At 57.7% G+C, this 17,082-nt stretch overlaps 1 protein-coding gene across 2 annotated transcripts; it reads right to left on the reverse strand.

Moving 5' to 3' along the window:
- Positions 1 to 860: 860 nt before the first annotated feature.
- On the reverse strand, positions 861 to 14,580 carry GCDH (glutaryl-CoA dehydrogenase). Of its 2 annotated transcripts, none has more exons than XM_048832148.2 (12): positions 14,559 to 14,580; positions 10,932 to 11,192; positions 10,521 to 10,556; positions 9,850 to 9,993; positions 9,137 to 9,199; positions 8,177 to 8,347; positions 7,134 to 7,263; positions 6,455 to 6,671; positions 5,611 to 5,714; positions 4,685 to 4,810; positions 2,924 to 3,084; positions 861 to 1,917 (listed from the first exon to the last, which is right to left on the reverse strand). In XM_048832148.2, the coding sequence occupies exons 2-12, from the start codon at positions 11,032 to 11,034 to the stop codon at positions 1,844 to 1,846; spliced, it is 1,329 nt and encodes a 442-aa protein (XP_048688105.2). In that variant the 5' UTR covers positions 11,035 to 11,192; positions 14,559 to 14,580; the 3' UTR covers positions 861 to 1,843. The 2 variants fall into 2 exon arrangements, with proteins under 2 accessions (XP_048688105.2, XP_048688104.2); XM_048832147.2 differs by lacking the exon at positions 14,559 to 14,580 and adding an exon at positions 11,904 to 12,051.
- Positions 14,581 to 17,082: the final 2,502 nt, after the last annotated feature.

Below are 17,082 nucleotides of genomic sequence, written 5' to 3' on the forward strand. Positions count from 1 at the left end.
CTTTCTTGTAACCTATTTGCCAGAGATTAGGGGCTCAATCCACCTGCCTCAGCTAGGATTGAATTTAGCTCCAGCTGTTCAGCAAGTTGAACACTGCTGGCAGAGAGACTACAGTACAATTCTGGTATTGAACATACTGGTTCTTGTGCAGAGATGGACTGTGCACTGAAAACTCAACCGCCAGCACATCACTAGAGCTAGGGCAGCTATTCTGCGTAGGTTCTGATACCACCCCATCACTGTCATATCTGAGTGCTTGAGCCAAACACCTTGGAAAAAAAGGCAGGCCCGAGGGCCAGAAGTTTCAAGAGAATTCAGCATCCACCATCGGACCTAGATCAAGGAAAGAGCTCAGGGCATCAGGCGTTGATATCTCTCGGAAATCTGGCTTCAATTGTGAGGGCCAAGCACTTGAAAAATCTGGCCCTGGTTTCTTTGGAAAACTTTTCCCTGAAGGAAGTCAAGTTGTGCACCCAGAGCTCCCGTGACTGCATCTCGCATACACAACCCGAGGGACACATTTCCAATCCTTCTGCCCTGATGATTGTGGGAGCATTACAGTGAGTTACTGAACATCTTGATCTGTGCTCAGCCACTCTTCAACTGCTCAGACTTCACCACTCACCCCCAAGCCCTACAATCCGAGAGGTCTCAACAACCTTCCCAAGTCAAGAAAGTTACCTTTGAGTGAAGGGATGTGAAATTTGAACACAGCCTTTTGCTGGTCATTTTCTTCTGTTTTGCAATGGCCAGGGCAACCAGCCACCAAATGTTAACAGTTTACACAGTTCAGCGGCTCCGATTCTATCCAGCAGCGGGTTGCAAGGTACACAAACAACTAACCACCGCAAACCGAAAAAGCAAGATACCATATATTTTAAAATTTATTCATGTAAGTAACAGAAGGGATACGAGATCAGCTGGGTTCAACTGTGGGATACTGTGAAAGAGAAATTTGGTAACAGGAATGCTAAATGCGTCTTCTGTGGGTCTTACAGCTGGGGAAACTGAGGCATAGAGTTGCCTGCAGTAAGTCCGTGGCAGAACCAGGAATTTAACCCCATTCTGACCCCCAGCCCTGTACAGCATTGCTTCACCTCGGTAACAACGTTTAGCTCAGTAGCTACATTGTGCAGATGCCCGTTTGACACGTCCCATGACCTGGCTGTGTGTGAAGATTCAGGTTTTACGGCTTCAACACAGCTTTGTAAAGAGCAGAGAGTTCTCCCAGCATGCAATAGTGCCTCCATTCAGATAATTCTGAGAAGCAAGTTAGCTGAACTTGGACACCCAGTGGAAGGAGAGGTGAACCACTGATGACTGACAGTGCATTCCCGCCCTGTTGAAACAGGCGGGCTTTCCCACACAGCTCCTGAATTTACAATCAAGGAGAAAGCAAGCAAGCCAGCTCCATGCATCAAGCAGCCAATCCAGCATCACAAATCCACTGACTTTTGTTACATGACAATCCACTTCACAGAAGTTTCGCTAATTGCACCCTCTCCCATACCCCCAAAATACAAATGCAATGCTGGCAAAGACGGTCCGTTACTGAGCCTCTCTCCTTGATCCTTTACGGCAAACAGAGCGGAAGATGACCTCCCAGATCCTTGAGCTTGAAAACCAACTAGCTGATTTGGGGGGGAATTGTATTGCAAAGTAAGAGAGAATCCAGGAGTCAGCCCGAAGAGCTACATTCAGATTCGGTATCACAGCAGCAGCCTCTGGCTTGTGACTTATTATCTTGAGAAAGAAAAATCAAAAATCTTTGTATACAAAACAATCATTCTTCTGATGTAGTGAATTTAAGGCAAAGGTGATATAGGCCTCCTCCATATTGGATTTATTTGCCGACGGTGAAGGATTGAAGTCCGGTGATTGCTCTGCCAAGGATGAGAGCATGGATATCATGCGTGCCTGTGGAGTGAAGAGAAACGGGAACAAAGATCTCACTGGGTGATGTTTAGGATAACCGGAAGTCACCAATTTGCATGCGGTATGTCTCAGTTCCATGGAACTGCCTCTCCGGAGCTAGCAAGGACAGATTTTGGCTGCTTTGTTGCAGAGAGGATGGTTTGCATCATAACAACCGTGGGAGAATATGGATCTCTTTGTAAGGGAACAAACCCCAAACCTTTCCCCCCAGCAGCATGGCTTTTGTAGCACGAAACCCAGGAGACTAGAAAAGGTAAAACTGAAATCCAGTGAAAGAGGAACGAATACAAGGTCTTGGCTACATACAGAAGTTTAACTAGACTGGCATGGCTAAAACGGTTCCAGTAGTACAACCACTATCTGTGTGGACACAGTTGTACTGGTGCTACATACCAGTGAAGTTCCTGACATATGGGAAGGGGAATATGCCATATCAGTATAAGGCACCTTTATTCCCCTTCTATCATGTCCACACTAGTGGTTGTACTCATGTAACTATATTGGTAAATGAAAGTCACCCCCTGCCCCCCCAACAAACACCATTATCTGGGGGTAAAACCTGTGTATAGACCAGGCGTAAATCATCAGATGCTACAGGGATGAGCATGTTCCAAGATTATCCATCAAACAGTGGCAGGGGTTGCTTCCCCCGGAAGGTGAAAAAAGACTATATTAGCGACGAGGGAAGCAAATCACTAACATGCAGCCACCTCTGGGGTGGAACATGGCAGCTGTTTCAGCAGCATACAGCAAGAACATCATATTCAGTTGGAGCTCTAAGCCCCAACCTGACACAGGGAGATTAGATTGGAGGGGAGGATGCCTCCTACTGAGGCCCACCCTGCTCCCTGAAGCACAGCACCCCCGAGCATCCTGCTTTCTATCCCTTACCTCCACTGTCCCGAAGGAGCTGGGAAATCCTAGGAACCTTCATGACATTTGATACAGAGGTGTATGGAGTGGGGGGGGGGGGGGGGGGGAGATTTACCTTCATAGGTGTTCACAGCCTCCAGGTTCATGACGTGTCGGATGACATGATATTCGTCGGCGATGCCGTTGCCCCCCAGCATGTCTCTGGCCTGGCGGGCAATATCCAGGGCTTTGCCACAGGAGTTCCGCTTCAGCATGGAGATCATCTCAGGGGCAGCCCTGCAGCAACAGCAGCAATCAAGGGGACTAGGGTGGAAGGACGAGCTCCCCGGTAGAGCCAGGGTTTGTGCCATGTTGGCACCAGGCTTAGACCCAGCAGCCTCGTTTCATACTGGGGAGACCTAGCGGCTTGGTCAAAGGGGAACAGCCTGTTTTTCTCTAATCACGTGGTCTGGATCAGAACCAACGCTCCTAGAGGGGAATAGGACCCCCTTCCCCACCTGCATGAGCCAGGCAGTCCCCAAATTTGGGGCTGGATTGGAGTCATTGCCCCTTAGAAGGAAAAGGCCCTGTATGTCACACATACAAATTGGGGAATGACTGCCTAGGAAAGGAGTACTGCGGAAAGGGATCTGGGGGTCACAGTGGATCATAAGCTAAATATGAGTCAACAGTGTAATGCTGTTGCAAAAAAAGCAAACAATTCTGGGCTGTATTAGCAGGAGTGTTGTAAGCAAGACACAAGAAGTAATTCTTCCACTCTACTCCGCACTGATTAGGCCTCAGCTGGAGTATTGTGTCCAGTTCTGGGCGCCACATGTCAGGAAAGATGTGGACAAACTGGAGAGAGTCCAGAGAATAGCAACAAGAAATGATTAAAGGTCTAGAAAACATGACCTATGAGGGAAGATTGAAAAAAAAAATTGGGTTTGTTTAGTCTGGAGAAGAGAAGACTGAGAGGGGACATGAGAACAGTTTTCAAGTACATAGAAGGTTGTTACAAGGAGGCGGGAGAAGAATTGTTCTTCTTAATCTCTGTGGACAGGACAAGAAGCAATGGGCTTAAATTGCAGCAAGGGCGGTTTAGGTTGGACATTAGGAAAAACTTCCTAACTGTTAGGGCAGTTAAGCACTGGAATAAATTGCCTCGGGAGGTTGTGGAATCTCCATCATTGGGGATTTTTAAGAGCAGGTTGGACAAAACACCTGTCAGGGATGGTCTAGATCAGGGACAACCAACCCGCGCCTGAGAAGGAGCCAGAATTGACCTATGTACGTTGCTGAAGAGCCACAGTAATACGTCAGCAGTCCCCCCGCCTGCCAGCAGCCCTGCTGATCAGTGCCTCCCCCTCCTTCCCCATGCCTCCTGCAGCATGCAGGAGGCTCTGGGAGGAGGGGGAGAAGTGAGGGCATGGCAGGCTCAGGGAAGGAGGCAGGAAGGAGAGGGGCCTTGGGTGAAGTAGGGGCAGGGCCTGTGGCAGAGTCAGGGGTTGAGCAGTGAGCACCCTCCCCCCCGGCACAATGGAAAGTCGGTGCTTGTAGCTCCAGCCCCGGAGTCGGTGGCTATGCAAGGAGCCGCATATTAACTTCTGAAGAGCCGCATGAGGCTCCGGAGCCACAGGTTGGCCACCCCTGGTCTAGAGAATACTGAGTCCTGCCTTGAGTGCAGGGGACTTCCAATTTTATGATTCTATGTCATTCCACAATGCCTTACGCCACCAGTCCCACCCCCCAGCCTGGGGCTGGATCAGAGCCTGTGTTCCCTGGAAGGATAAGACCCTGGATCCCATTCCCCACCCCTGAGCCAGCCAAACCCCTTCTAGCTTTGCAGTCTAACCCACAGAATAACATTTTTTAGTTAAGAAAGGCAGGTACATACTTGTCTTCATCCTTTAGCCTCCCCAGCTGCAGGCAAGCCTGTAAGCCAATGGTGATCTCGGTGAGCATATCAGCCAGCTTCTTCTGGACCAGCTGGTTCCTAGCCAGCGGCACCCCAAACTGGATCCTAGGGGCGGACAACTTAGTTAGAAGACTGAGGAGCAAAAGTCACTTAAAACTCCTGGGGCAGATCCGCCTCTGGTGACTGACTTTAACTGGGATGGAGCATTATACTAGGTGTATTAGGTAGAGCCTAAAGGCCCCATCCAAAATCCACATTGTGCTGGGTGCTCTCCTGATAAGCTCACATGGTGGGAGGGGAAAACCAAGGCCCAGAGATAGGAAGGGACGGCAGAATCAGGGACAGAACCTAGGTGTCCAAGTCACAGTTTGGGACGGCAGAATCAGGGACAGAACCTAGGTGTCCAAGTCACAGTTCAGTGCCTTATGCACTACACCGTCCTTGCTTCTCATTTGACCTGATCTCTGCTCAGCGACAAAGAGTTCCATCGGACGCTCTACAACGGACAGTTCTTCTGAGAGCTAGAACGCTTCATGTAATCGGCTGGCAGCACAACTGGACTGGAAAGAGCTAGTGAGCCCCATGAAAGCCCTTCACTGCTGGACTCCACCGTGTTCTCCCACAGCTAACCGCTGGCATTCACCCTGGTGGGTTAGGGAAGGGGGCTGGGAGTCAGGACTCTTGGGTCCCATTCCCAGCTCTGCTACTGATCCACTCTGCAACCTTGGTCAAGTCCCTTCACCTCTCTCCCTCAGTTTCCCCTCCTGTCAAGGACTCTCCCATGAGGTCTGAATGAATCAGTGCCTTTAAAAAGAGGCAGGCAGGGATCCCCCAAACCTACGTGGGGCTTCCACCCACCCCAGGCACAAAGAATTCTTCCCCTCGACCCCACATGCAGTCATTACCTGTCCAAGGCATACTGCCTAGCTGTCTCCAAGCAGAATTCAGCAGCACCGAGCGCTCCCCAGGCAATGCCATACCTGGCATTGTTCAGACAGCCAAACGGACCCTGGCAGGACACGAGACAGAGCCTTGATCATTAACCTCCAGGCAACGTTGCCAAGGAAGAGCACATGACCTCTGCTCCCGCCAGCCCCCTGCATTAACAGGGCAACAGGATCCTGGCTTCGTGCCATTGTCTCTCTCTGCCCAGAAGGATTTGGGGACCACATTTCTAAGCACAAGTTCATTGGCATTCATCAAAACTGACCACAGGAACGGCTCATCTCTCCAACGGAACGCCCCTGTACAGTGGGGGCTGTTTTATACAGCGATCACTCACCCCCTGAGGAAATGCAGTTGTCTCTGGAGTGGAGAACAGCAGCTACTTATCCAGGGATCACTTGGCCCTGTGCTGAAATGCAGCTGCTTCTGGGGTTGGGGCGGGGCACAGCAGCTGTTTTCATCAACCACACAGCAACCATACCCAAGACAGGAAGCAAAGAAGAATCCAGCAGTCGATTGCTTCCTATGGTTTGGGAAGCTGAAGGCAATTGCCAAGGTGAGGATCAGGCCAGGACACCTGGATTAACATCCCTTGGTTTAAAGGCCATTCCCCTGCAGCACAGTGCCCCCTAGCACCGCACTGGAATCAGCACTGGCTCTATGGGGAAAGCATCCGCTGCTGGCCCCCCTCCCCACGGCAGCTGGAGTCTCTCCTCCTAGCAGTGTCCCCAGCCAACCCTGCTTAGGCTGCGAGATCATGGGGAACCGAAGAATCGGCTGGTGGGGAGGAGAGGCTGGACTTACCGCAAGCCCGGAGACATGCGGCAGCAGGTTCTCCTCCGGCACCTCCACATCCTCCATCAGGATCATGCCGGTGGTGGAGGCCCGCAGGGAGAACTTGCCCTCGATCCTGGGTGTTGACAGGCCCTTCATCCCCCTCTCCAGAAGGAAGCCCCGGATCCTCCCGTCCTCACACACAGCCCACACCACGCAGAGATCCGCCAGTGGGGAGTTGGTGATCCTGGGAGGAGGAGATGTGAGACCCAGCTCATTTCGGAGCCTCTCAGAGCTCCCTCCTCAAAGGAGGCAGGATGGTACCATCCAGACAGGGAAAACGAGCTAGAGGGGAGATGTGAAACGCTCCAGCAACTCAGTAACGGAGCTGGGGATAGAACCCAGGAGTCCTGGCTCCCTGCTCTAACCACTGGACCCCACTCCCACCCTAGAGCTTGGGATAGAACCCAGGAGTCCTGGAGAGGCCCAGGATTGGCTGAGCCATGGGGAGCAACAAGGCAGGGCCAAGGTTATCAGGGTACAGCAGTTGTCTGGGAAGAGGGGGCTTGCCCAGCTCTGGGGCCCCAGAGGATCTGGTCTCAGGACAGGGTTTCAGTGAGACCAAGGGCCTGGAGCGTGGGTGGCTGCTGAGAGCCGAGGGCAGGGCTAGCGGCCGGGCTGCCGGGGCCTGGCTCTGTCTCTGTCTCACCAGGTCTTGGAGCCGTTGAGCGTGTAGGTCTTGCTGGCCGGGTGGTAGCGAGCCCTTGTCTCCATGCCCCCGGGGTCGCTGCCGTGGTTGGGCTCAGTCAGCCCAAAGCAGCCCAGCAGCTCCCCTGTGGCTGAGGACAGGAAGCCAGTGGGCTTGGGCTTGAGCCGCTGCCCCAACCCTCCCCCCAGGTCCTGCCCCCCCCCCCAAGGTCCTGCCCCCTCCCCCACCTCCCATCCCCAAGACACCCTCCCCCACGGCCCAGGTCCTGCACCGACCCCTCCCTCCACCAATTCCCACCTCTCTTGTGACCCTCCCACCAGGTTCCTGCACTGCCTCTCCCCCATCAATTCCCACCCCCCATCTCATCCCTGCCCCAGGTCCTGCACTGCCCCTCAACCACCAGGCAGTGCCCGTCCCCCCGCCCATCTGCTGCCCCCAAGCACTTTTCTCCTAGGTTCCCCCCAGCTCCCAAGCCCCTACTCACCCCAATGCCCTCCCCCTGCCCACCCCACTGAAGGCCCCTCTCCCTCCCCCAATTCTGCCCCCAACACCCTCCCCATGGGTCCTGCCCCTCCAACCTAGTTCCCACCCTCCAGACGATACCCAATCCCACAGTTGCCACCCCTCCCGCCATGGCTCTCACGTCACCCAGGCCCAATACCTGCCCTGCCCCCGACTTCTGCATCCTCCCTCCCCCGACATTCTCCTCATGGCTCGTTCGCCACCAGTGGCCACCCCCCACTCCCTGTATGCCTGCCCCCGCAGACCTTCCCCACCCTGTGCTCCCTCCCAGCAGCCCGCCTCTGGGGGGCAGGGGGCAGTTCCTTCCCCTTCCCGCCAACCCCCACTCCTTCCAGGTTATCCCAGCAGAGAGCATTGTGGGAAAGAACCATCCCAGCATCCTCCCTGCTCTGCCAGCTGGCCGGACAGCCGGGGCCTGGCTACAGGGGACGTCTACCAGCTCCGGAGCCAGCAGCCTCCCGGGTGGATCCACGCTCCCCGCTCCTAGCCAGGGAGAGCCCCCACCCGCGCCTCTCGCTCACCCAGACGGGGCAGGTATTTCTGCTTCTGCTGCTCCGTGCCGTAGGCGTTGATGGGGTGCATCACCAGGGACGACTGGACGCTCAGGACTGAACGGTAGCTGCTGTCCACTCGCTCGATCTCCCGAGCCAGCAGCCCGTAGGCCACGTACGTGGTTCCGGCACAGCCATAACCTGAGACGGGCACAGAATGTGGACAGGACACACATCAGCAGCAGCACGGGTCCGAACCCCGCCCTGGGTCGGTCAAGACAAGAACCCCCTCCCCGCCTGAGGACAGCTGGGGAACGGCTCCCCTCAGCACCTGCTACCTCATGTGCCAAGGACTGACGGGGGCCATGCAGGCAGAGTGGATGGAGGAGCTCAGAAGGGCTGAGACATGCCAGTAGGGGGCATCGTGTGCACTGGGGATAGTCCATGGGCACCTGCCACCTTCCCAAACGGAGCCACAGGGCCTGCATCGCCCGGGCACAAAGCCACAGGGTTTGAGATGCCACAGCAGCCACTGGAAACCCCTCCCCCTCACAGGGCAGGAGGTGTTGTACCCCCCTCAGCCACAGGGGGCATCCCAGGTGGGGCAGAGGTGGGCATGGCCAAGGCAGGAGGAGGCATGACTGGGGTGAACATGAAGGCAAGGAGGGGCATGTCAAAGGGGGGCCGTGGCCATTACACGGTCCCAGGTGAGCACAGGTCAGATCAGCTCTCGGGACTGTCCATAGGGGTATCCAGCGTGCTTCAGGAGAGCTCTCAGGGGCTTCACCACCCATGGTGCCCATCCGTCAGCTGCTGCTGCTCTCGCCCACCATCCCTCTGCCCCGTGTCAGCTGGTGAGATCCCTCCCCGTGGCGTGCCAGCCCCTCCCTCCATGGGACGCACTGTCCTCGAACTGAGATCCACTCCACGTCCCGGCCAGTGACCCTCCCAGCCATGGCCGGAGGGGAATCCCTCCTGGGTCCAGCTCACCTTTGATGGTGGAGCCCAGGATTCCCAGCTCCCCCAGCTCCGACACGATGTCCCGGTGAAAGACTGGAAAGAGGAGACACCAAAGTGTGTCTGTGAGTGCAAAAGGCAGAGTCACTGCCCTCTGCCTCCTCCCCCCCCCCGGACACGGGGATCCCCAAACCAGATCAGGACTGGAGCTCCAGCCATGCAGCCCACCTGGCTCTCCCCGACAGCAACGCACGATCTCTGCAGCCCCACCAGCGGGTTTAATCTGCAGTTCCCTCCCCCAAATGCCTTTAATTCAGGCATCCACCAGGCCCTGAAGGAGGCTACAGACATACAGGCACGTTCCGATCTCAGTGAGCCCTGGGTAAATCTGGAGTCACTCCCTGACTACAATGGGGTCAGGGCCGGATTCTGATCTCGGAGCCCCTGGGGCCAATTCCAGAGTCACCCACTGAATTTAAAAGAGGAAGCTGGAAGAACAGCGGGCGGCATCTGGGTCTGTAAATCACCCCCAAGCACCTCTGGTTTGCATGCAGCCATGGCACGTGGATCTCTGGGACGGGCGGGTCTGGGCAACGCTGCCGCAGACTGGACGCAATCGGACAGCTCCCGGTGCTAGCGGCTGCAGTCAGCATCTAAACCCGAAAGAGCTACTGGGGGCTCCGGGGACAGAGACATGGGTTTTTGGAACAGTCACGGGTTCTATCCCTGGTGCTGGCTTCAGGCACCTTCATTCCGGTTGGCCATGACAATTCGTGGCATCAACTTCTCCTGGCAGTAGGTGCGGAAGGAATCCCGGATCATGAGCTCCTCCTGGGTTAGCTGCCTCTCCAGCTGCAGGGGATCTTGCCAGTCAAACTGGGCTCCCGGGGCTGGAGGAAGACAGTCAGAGCTAGATGCACACCTCACAGCTTCAGCGCCAACCCCTACCCCTACCCACGCAGGGAGAGGGGAAATGACAAGCCAGGTACCTCGTCTTCTCAACCCAACCTCCCTCGGGCTGGAGGCAGATCACAAAGGGGAACATTAATCCCAAAAGTAAAGCGTGAGGGTATTGGCTGCAGGGTGGGGGGCCCAGGGCTGGAATAGCAGGGGCGGCGGGTCAGAATTGAGGGGCATGGGATGGAAGCCATTCATTAAAGCCGATTCCTGCCCAGCCTTTACTGGAATCAAATTAGTAATTAATAATAGACCTAGTTCAGGCCAATGCTTTAAACCCCTGATTTACAGACACTGGGAACCCCTTGTTGTAAAAAACCCCAAGCGCTGCCTTTTGGCTGTTTCACTTTCTGCTACTGATGGATTCGTAGAGGTGCTCCGACCCTGTTCTCTTCAGTTTCTCCAGCTGTCCAAGGGTCAAAAAGTCATTTCCAATGGGAGCTGGAGGGCGGGCGGTTACCTTTCAGGGGCTTCTCTTGGGCCTTCGTTTCTTTTTCTGGAAAAGCAGAGAAGAAGCCGGGCAGGTGGGTTATTTTATCCCTGCTCTGCTGAGGACGCAAAGCGGGAATCACTGGATCAGATCTCTACCCTGTGCCACGCTGAAGGGACCCCTTCTGGGCATTCCATTACCCGTGCCAGCTTCTTAGCCCTGCAGAGCTAAAAAGCCAGGGATACGGAGGTGGGGCTGTGACAGACTCAGACTCTCCGTGGTTGGGGGACTTGTGACACCAGTGGGTCCATGGTGATGGAGGCCTGTACTTCCCCCATAGCTCCAGCCCTCCACCCCCACCCCCCCCTTTAAAAAAACCCCCAACATTTAGGGGGTCTGGCTTGGGGGGTGTTGGGAGGGGCCGCACCTGCTCCTACTCACCCTTCTGTGCCGCTATGGTGCCCTGGAGCCGGCTGGCGCCTATCCCTGCCGCACAGCAGCAGCTCCGTTTTAGCAGCCTGGTCGTGGTGAGTCTCAGAGCCATCTGGGGTTGCTGCTCGTCGGGAAGGGAGACGAGAGAGAGGCAGCTTGGGGGCGACCGCCAGACTCACTGATAAATCACTCTCACGATGCGGGGCGTAGACAGGCCCCGCTGATCTTGTAAGCCTGTTTCCCCGATGTGTCCCCTGGATGTTGTTCTGTCTACATGACAAGGCAGGGCGGCGTTTTAATGACACTAGGGAAGCTGTATTGCAGCCGGGGCCCTCCCACGGGTTCTGCTGTGTAGACAAGACCCACAGCACCCCTTGTTGTTTGCGAAGGGGCAGGAATTGCCCAGACACACAGTCCACACTGGATCTCTGAGCCAAGCCCCACCTCTGGGTGGGGAGTGGGGTCTAGTAGTTAGAGCAGGGGGCTGGAAGCCAGGATTCCTGGGTTCTCTCCCGAGCTCCCGGTGGAGGGGGGAGGAAGGCAAGCGCAGCTGGGAGCCAGGACTCCTGGGTTCTATTCTTGGCTCTGAGTCTCCTCCCAGTGCAGCTCCCCACGGATTCGGGAGGGCTCTGCTAATGGACCCAACTCCAGGATCGGGGCCTTCGTTAGGTTACAAGCCCCGGTGGTTCAAAACCTTTATAAACCCGCCTTCCCGCGGCGGCACAAACCCCTGTGCATTAACCCCCTGGCTGCCAGCCCCCAGCCCCTTTGCTTTAGCTGCCGGGGGAGGGGAGAGGGCCAGGCATCGCCCAGCTGCGGGAGCCCGACCGAGCCCAAGGCACCACGGGGGCCTCAGCAACTGGGCCCCGGGAGCTGAGCTAAGCAAACCCCCCCACGGAGAGCCCCCCCCCAGGCCTGCCGCTCCCCCAAGCTGCCCCGAGCAAAGAGACCGACCCCCACCCCCAGCACAGAGCGACTCACCTGGGGGAGGTTCTGAAACTGACCCGGGGGCAACACGGGAGACCCTGGGGTGACGTCAGCAGGAATGGGGGCGGGGCGGCATTTTGAGTGTGGCGGAAGAGAGAGAGATTAACTCCTTGCTGTCCCTCTGGCTCAGCAGCGAGGCCGCAGCAGGTTGGGGGGGGGGGGGCATGCCGCATGCAAGTACCGCGGTGCGGGCACATATTGCCTGTAACAGACCGCATCATGCGAGCTTGCACGTGGCTGCACTGGACACGCCAGTGCACGCTGCATGCAACCCCTGTGTGGCGGCCACTTCACCTTGCAGCTACACGTGGGTGAATCATCTGTCTGGGTGTGCAAACGCTGCAAGCATGCAACCTCACGGCGCATGCAACGCTCACGCGCGGCATTTGCAGACACGCAGGGGGAGAAATCATGCATGCCTGCAGCAGGCGCATGCCGGCCCCCTCTGCCTGCAGCAGCCGCGCACTTGTGAAAGCGGCGCAACCCCTGGGTGCCTGCAGCGTTTGCATGCAGAATCTGCAAACACGGGGAGGAGGAGATTGTGCATGCATGCAACAGGCGCTCGCCGGCCGCCTCTGCCAGCCGTAACCGCCTGCTTGCAAAGGCCGCTTGCCACAATAAGAGGCACACTGCGTTTGTTTGCAATATCTGCATGCATGCAGCATCTCCTGGCTGCTAACTGCTCCTGCAAACGCTGGATCCTTCTCTGCCTGCAGCTGGGCTGCCCCGGGGGTGAAGAGATTTGGGGGTTAAAAAATGCGGTGAGAGAAATTATCAAAGGGGAGGAGGGACGAGAAAGGGAGCGCACCCCGCCTTTCACCGGGGGGGGCGTGGTTGACAAGCCTCCGTCCGTGATTGGCCACCGAGAGGGGGCGTGCGAAGGATCTTGAGCAACGCAGCCGGGGGGGGGGGAGCCCGTGGTGCAGAAACAGCCCCGCCCCCGCTGTCAACGTGGGCCGCACACAGATAAAGTGCATGGGGGGGGATATCAATATTAAATGTCCCCCCAAACTCCGCCCCCCAGAGCAGGTGGGGGCTGTGATTGGGTGAGTAGGCAGACCCCCCCCAACCCTTGCAGTCAGGGCGGGTTAAGAGAGCTTCGGAAATGGGACCCCACTTCCCTCAGTGGGGGCGGGGGTGTGACATTGGTAAAGTGTGGGGGGGGAATGCCTGGCAACCCAAACCAGCCGGTCCCTTCCAGCCAGAACGCCCCCCCGGCAGCTGGTCCCTTCCAACTAGAGCTCCCCCCCCCCAGCCGGTCCCTTCCAGCCAGAGCGCCCCCCGCCCGGCCCCAGCTGCAGATTCTAGCCCGGGGCATCTGGCCCACTGGATCCCTGCATCAAATGGGTGGGGGCCCCATTGATGCTTTTCTCTCTCTCTCTCTCTCTGACACACACACACACAGAGCCTGCCCCCCCCCGGGCGAGCCTGGACACCCCAGTCTGTGAAATGCAGTTGTCAGGACGCAGGCATGGGCTAGGTGCGGCCAGCAGAGGGCCCCACGGGCCATGGATTGTGGGCCCTCCCCCCAGCAAACACCTTGAGATCCCTGTGCTCCATGGGCCGGGGGTGGGAGCAAAATAGGAGAAAGGAGTCGGGAGGGGTTTGTGGTGCCCCTCACTCCCAACCCGCAGCCCCCTGCTGTCCCAGCCCTGAGCCCCCCCCAGCTCAGCTGGTGCCCCTCACTCCCAACCCGCAGCCCCCTGCTGTCCCAGCCCTGAGCTCCCCCCACCGCAGACAGCTGTGACAATGCACCTTGAGGAAGGGGCCTGGGAGTTAGCTCTCCCCCTGGGTTCTATTCCCAGTTCCAGGAGGGGAGAGGGGTCTAGTGCTTACACTGCGGGGGCTGGGAGTCCTGGACTCCTGGGTTCTGCTACCACCTTTGCCACTGACTCACTGGGTGGCCTTGGGCAAATGACTTTCCCCACTCTGTGCCTCAGTTTCCCCAGGGAGATGACACCAATCCCTCTCCTGGGAGTGCAGGGAAGGCATTTGGCAGTGGAAGCCCTGAGTGGGAGGGGAGCGGCCCTGGGTCTCCACCCCCGAGTGCAGAGGTAAGAAGGGGTTTCTCAGAAAAACCCTTGAGGTTGTAATGTGGAAAGAGCGCAACAGGCCCCACTTCCCCAAATTGCTGCGGGAGGATGGGCAGACGACGCAAACAGCTCGATAAGGGAGGTGAAAAGGTCCCTGTGACATGATGCCACCAGCCTGGGAGGTCACAGACCGGGCAGGTCGTGCCCTAAACCACCCCAACTCTCTCCTTGTTTATTTACTATCTGTGAAATGGGCACATCTGCAACCAGCCCCATTGTACCAGGCTCTGCACAGACCGCAAGCAAGATCAGGGCCCCATTGTGCCAGATGCTGCCAGACCCTGACCGAGATCGGGGCCCCCTTGTGCCAGGCGTTGCACAGACACAGAATGAGCGACAATCCTTGCCCCAAAGAGCTTACAAACTAAATATACAGAAGGTGGGAGGGGAAACTGAGGCACCAATGAGGGAAAGGGCCTTGCTCAGAGTCAGGAAGCACATCGGGGGCAGAGCTGGGAATAGAACCCAGAAGTCCCAGTCTCGGCTGAAGCCCTAGTCACTAAGCCAAGCTGCCACCCTGCCAATCTTCCCACCCACTTTTTAAAAGACCCTTTACCTCTTTCTTGCACAGAATTTCTAAACCCAGCAGAATCCAGTTCGCCTGCTCAGAGGCCCATGCGCAGGGTCGCTCCTTCCGTCAAAGAGGGGGGCTTTAAGAGGGGGGTCCAGCTGAGCTCTAATGCAGAGAGGTACAGGGAGGCGGGAGCTGCATGCAGTGGAGAAGGCTCTTGATCCCAGAGGGCAGAGCTGCATTAATGTCCAGGGGCTCTAGACCTGTGTTGAGGGCCTAGCTCCCAGTGTCACCATGAGGCTCAGAGAGGGATGTGTAACTGACACAGAGATGCTGCCTGAGTCAGATGAGAGCCTAAGCCCATTGCTCCCAGCAGGGGGAGCTGCCCTGTAGCAACTCAGTGAGGTGTTGACTCTGAGCCCCACAGCTCTGGTGGCCCTGTGTGGGGCAGGAGGGGGAGAGCCAAGGGATCATCTCCCAAGCAGAGACAGCCTGGCTGTGTCGGGAAGTCTGGGGGACCCCACTGCTACCACCAATGTCTCTCTGGGAGTGGAGGTGGGGACAGTGGGGGTGAGGTCAGAGGGGAGCTGGGTCCTTATGGGGCATGGGGAGATCTGTCGGGGGGCTGTATGGGAGGAGCTCTCCCTGCCACACACCACCCTCACTCTGCGGGCATCCAGAAGGCAAAAGGCTACAGGCAGGGCCAGCCCCAAGGGCTGGGCACCTGCTGCCTGCCGCATGGTCTGTGCCTGGCAGGGATCATGCCCTGGGCGGGGGTGGGGCTGTCACATGGCTCATTGTGGCAGCAGGGACATGGGCCAGAGGAGCCACAACGGGCCGAATTTGGGGAACGAATCACTTCCCCTTTTCTACCCGCTTGACCTCTGGCAGGGCCTGTGTGTGCAGGGGGCACAGTTCTGCCAGTGCCCCTCACTCCCGACCCGCAGCCCCCTGCTATCCCACCCTGGGCTCCCCCCAGCTCTGCCAGTGGCCCTCAGTCCCAATATGCAGCCCCAGAGCAGGGGGACTGGGAGTCAGGACTCCTGGGTTCTATTCCTGGCTCTGCCCTGACTCGCTGGGAGAGTTCTGGTTCGGTTTCCCGCTCTGCCTCGTGGGGATAAGGATCTCGGCCCTTTCCCCAGCATGGGGTCGGGGAGGGGGTGTGTGAGGCTGGTCCCTGCGGGCCGCCTAGTGCTCAGAGAGCCTGGTAGGGCTCTGATCTCACAGCTCTGCCCCCCCTTCCCCAGCACTAATCAGGGCTCACACATGGCCTGGTGCGACAGGAGCTGCAGATTAGGGCCCAGCAGCCCCTAACTGCCATCAGCCGCAGGAGCTGGGGGAGCTGGTGGGGGGGTCGGAGCAGCTAATGGGGGGGACGGACACCTGATCCCAGCTCCCCACCTCTGTGCAGCCATCGCCCTGGGGCTGGGATCCCCCCCCCCACACAGACCTTTTGGGAGGCTGCAGGCTCCGTGGCCTGGTCTTGGGGGCGGGGGTTAGAACTGACTGGGCTGAGGCCTGGCGAGCTCGTCTCACGCAGGGGTCAGGCCATGGCTGCTGGGCAGGGAGGGAGCGAGGGCCTGGGGGAAACACTCAGTGCTCCTCCCCCCGGCTCATCTGCCCCCCTTCTCTGTGCCCAGTGGGGCAGGGGGAGAGATGCAATGGCTTCTGGGATCAGGGGTGAGAGCGAGGCTGGGGGTAGGCAGAGGGGACCCCCAGGGGAGGCGGGGGAGGGGGCTCCCCACTGCACTGGCAATCGGGTATGTTGTTCCCCCCGCACCTGGCAACCCCTGGGGCAGCCGGGTGGGTCAAAGCCCATCACCGAACTCCCAGAGGCCAAGGCGCCCCCAGACTCAGACCCAGGATTTGGGGACATGAAGCTGACCCAATCCCTCCCCCGCTCCAGGTTATTCCCGTCCTGGGCCCCATCCCAGCTCTTTGGTGCCCCTCAATCCCGACCTGCAGCCCTGTTCTAGCCCAGCCTTCGCTCCCCTGCCCAACGGGGACTGCCTCCCCCATGTCTCAGCTGGAAAGGTCCCCGCTGCTGGAGCCGGGGTAGATCCTGGGGCTTTATCTCCAGCTCTGCCCCGGTATCAGGGCTGGGGCAGGTGGCCGAGCCGCTCTGGGGCAGTCCGATAAAGCTCAGGCGGATGGTGATCTACGTCCTCGTACTTCCCTGAGAGCGGCAGGCCGGGTATCTGGAAAGGGGGGTTGTCTCTGCAGGGAAGACCTGGCTCGAGGGGGGGCAATGGGGAGACAGAGCCACCAGGGAACAGGAGAGAGTAAATAGCTGCTTCAGATAATCAGGATCAGAACCCAGGAGTCCTGGCTCCCAGCCCCCCCTACTCTAACCACTAGACTGTACTCCCTCCCTCGGCTGGGGTCAGGAGGGTGCGGTTCCCTGAATCTTGTTTTGTTTCTCAGGAAATTCTCAGCATTTCTGGTTCCTTGTTTCCTTTCATGAAATTCGAAAGGGGCCGAGGCCGGAAGAGAGAAAATAGTGCCATATAAAAATCCAGGACCAGCAGGGTTGGGGGGCAGAGAGTGAGAAATGGGACTCCCGGGTTCT

This window comes from Caretta caretta, chromosome 20 (assembly GCF_965140235.1).
Source record: "Caretta caretta isolate rCarCar2 chromosome 20, rCarCar1.hap1, whole genome shotgun sequence".
In the NCBI taxonomy this organism is placed as follows: domain Eukaryota; kingdom Metazoa; phylum Chordata; order Testudines; family Cheloniidae; genus Caretta; species Caretta caretta.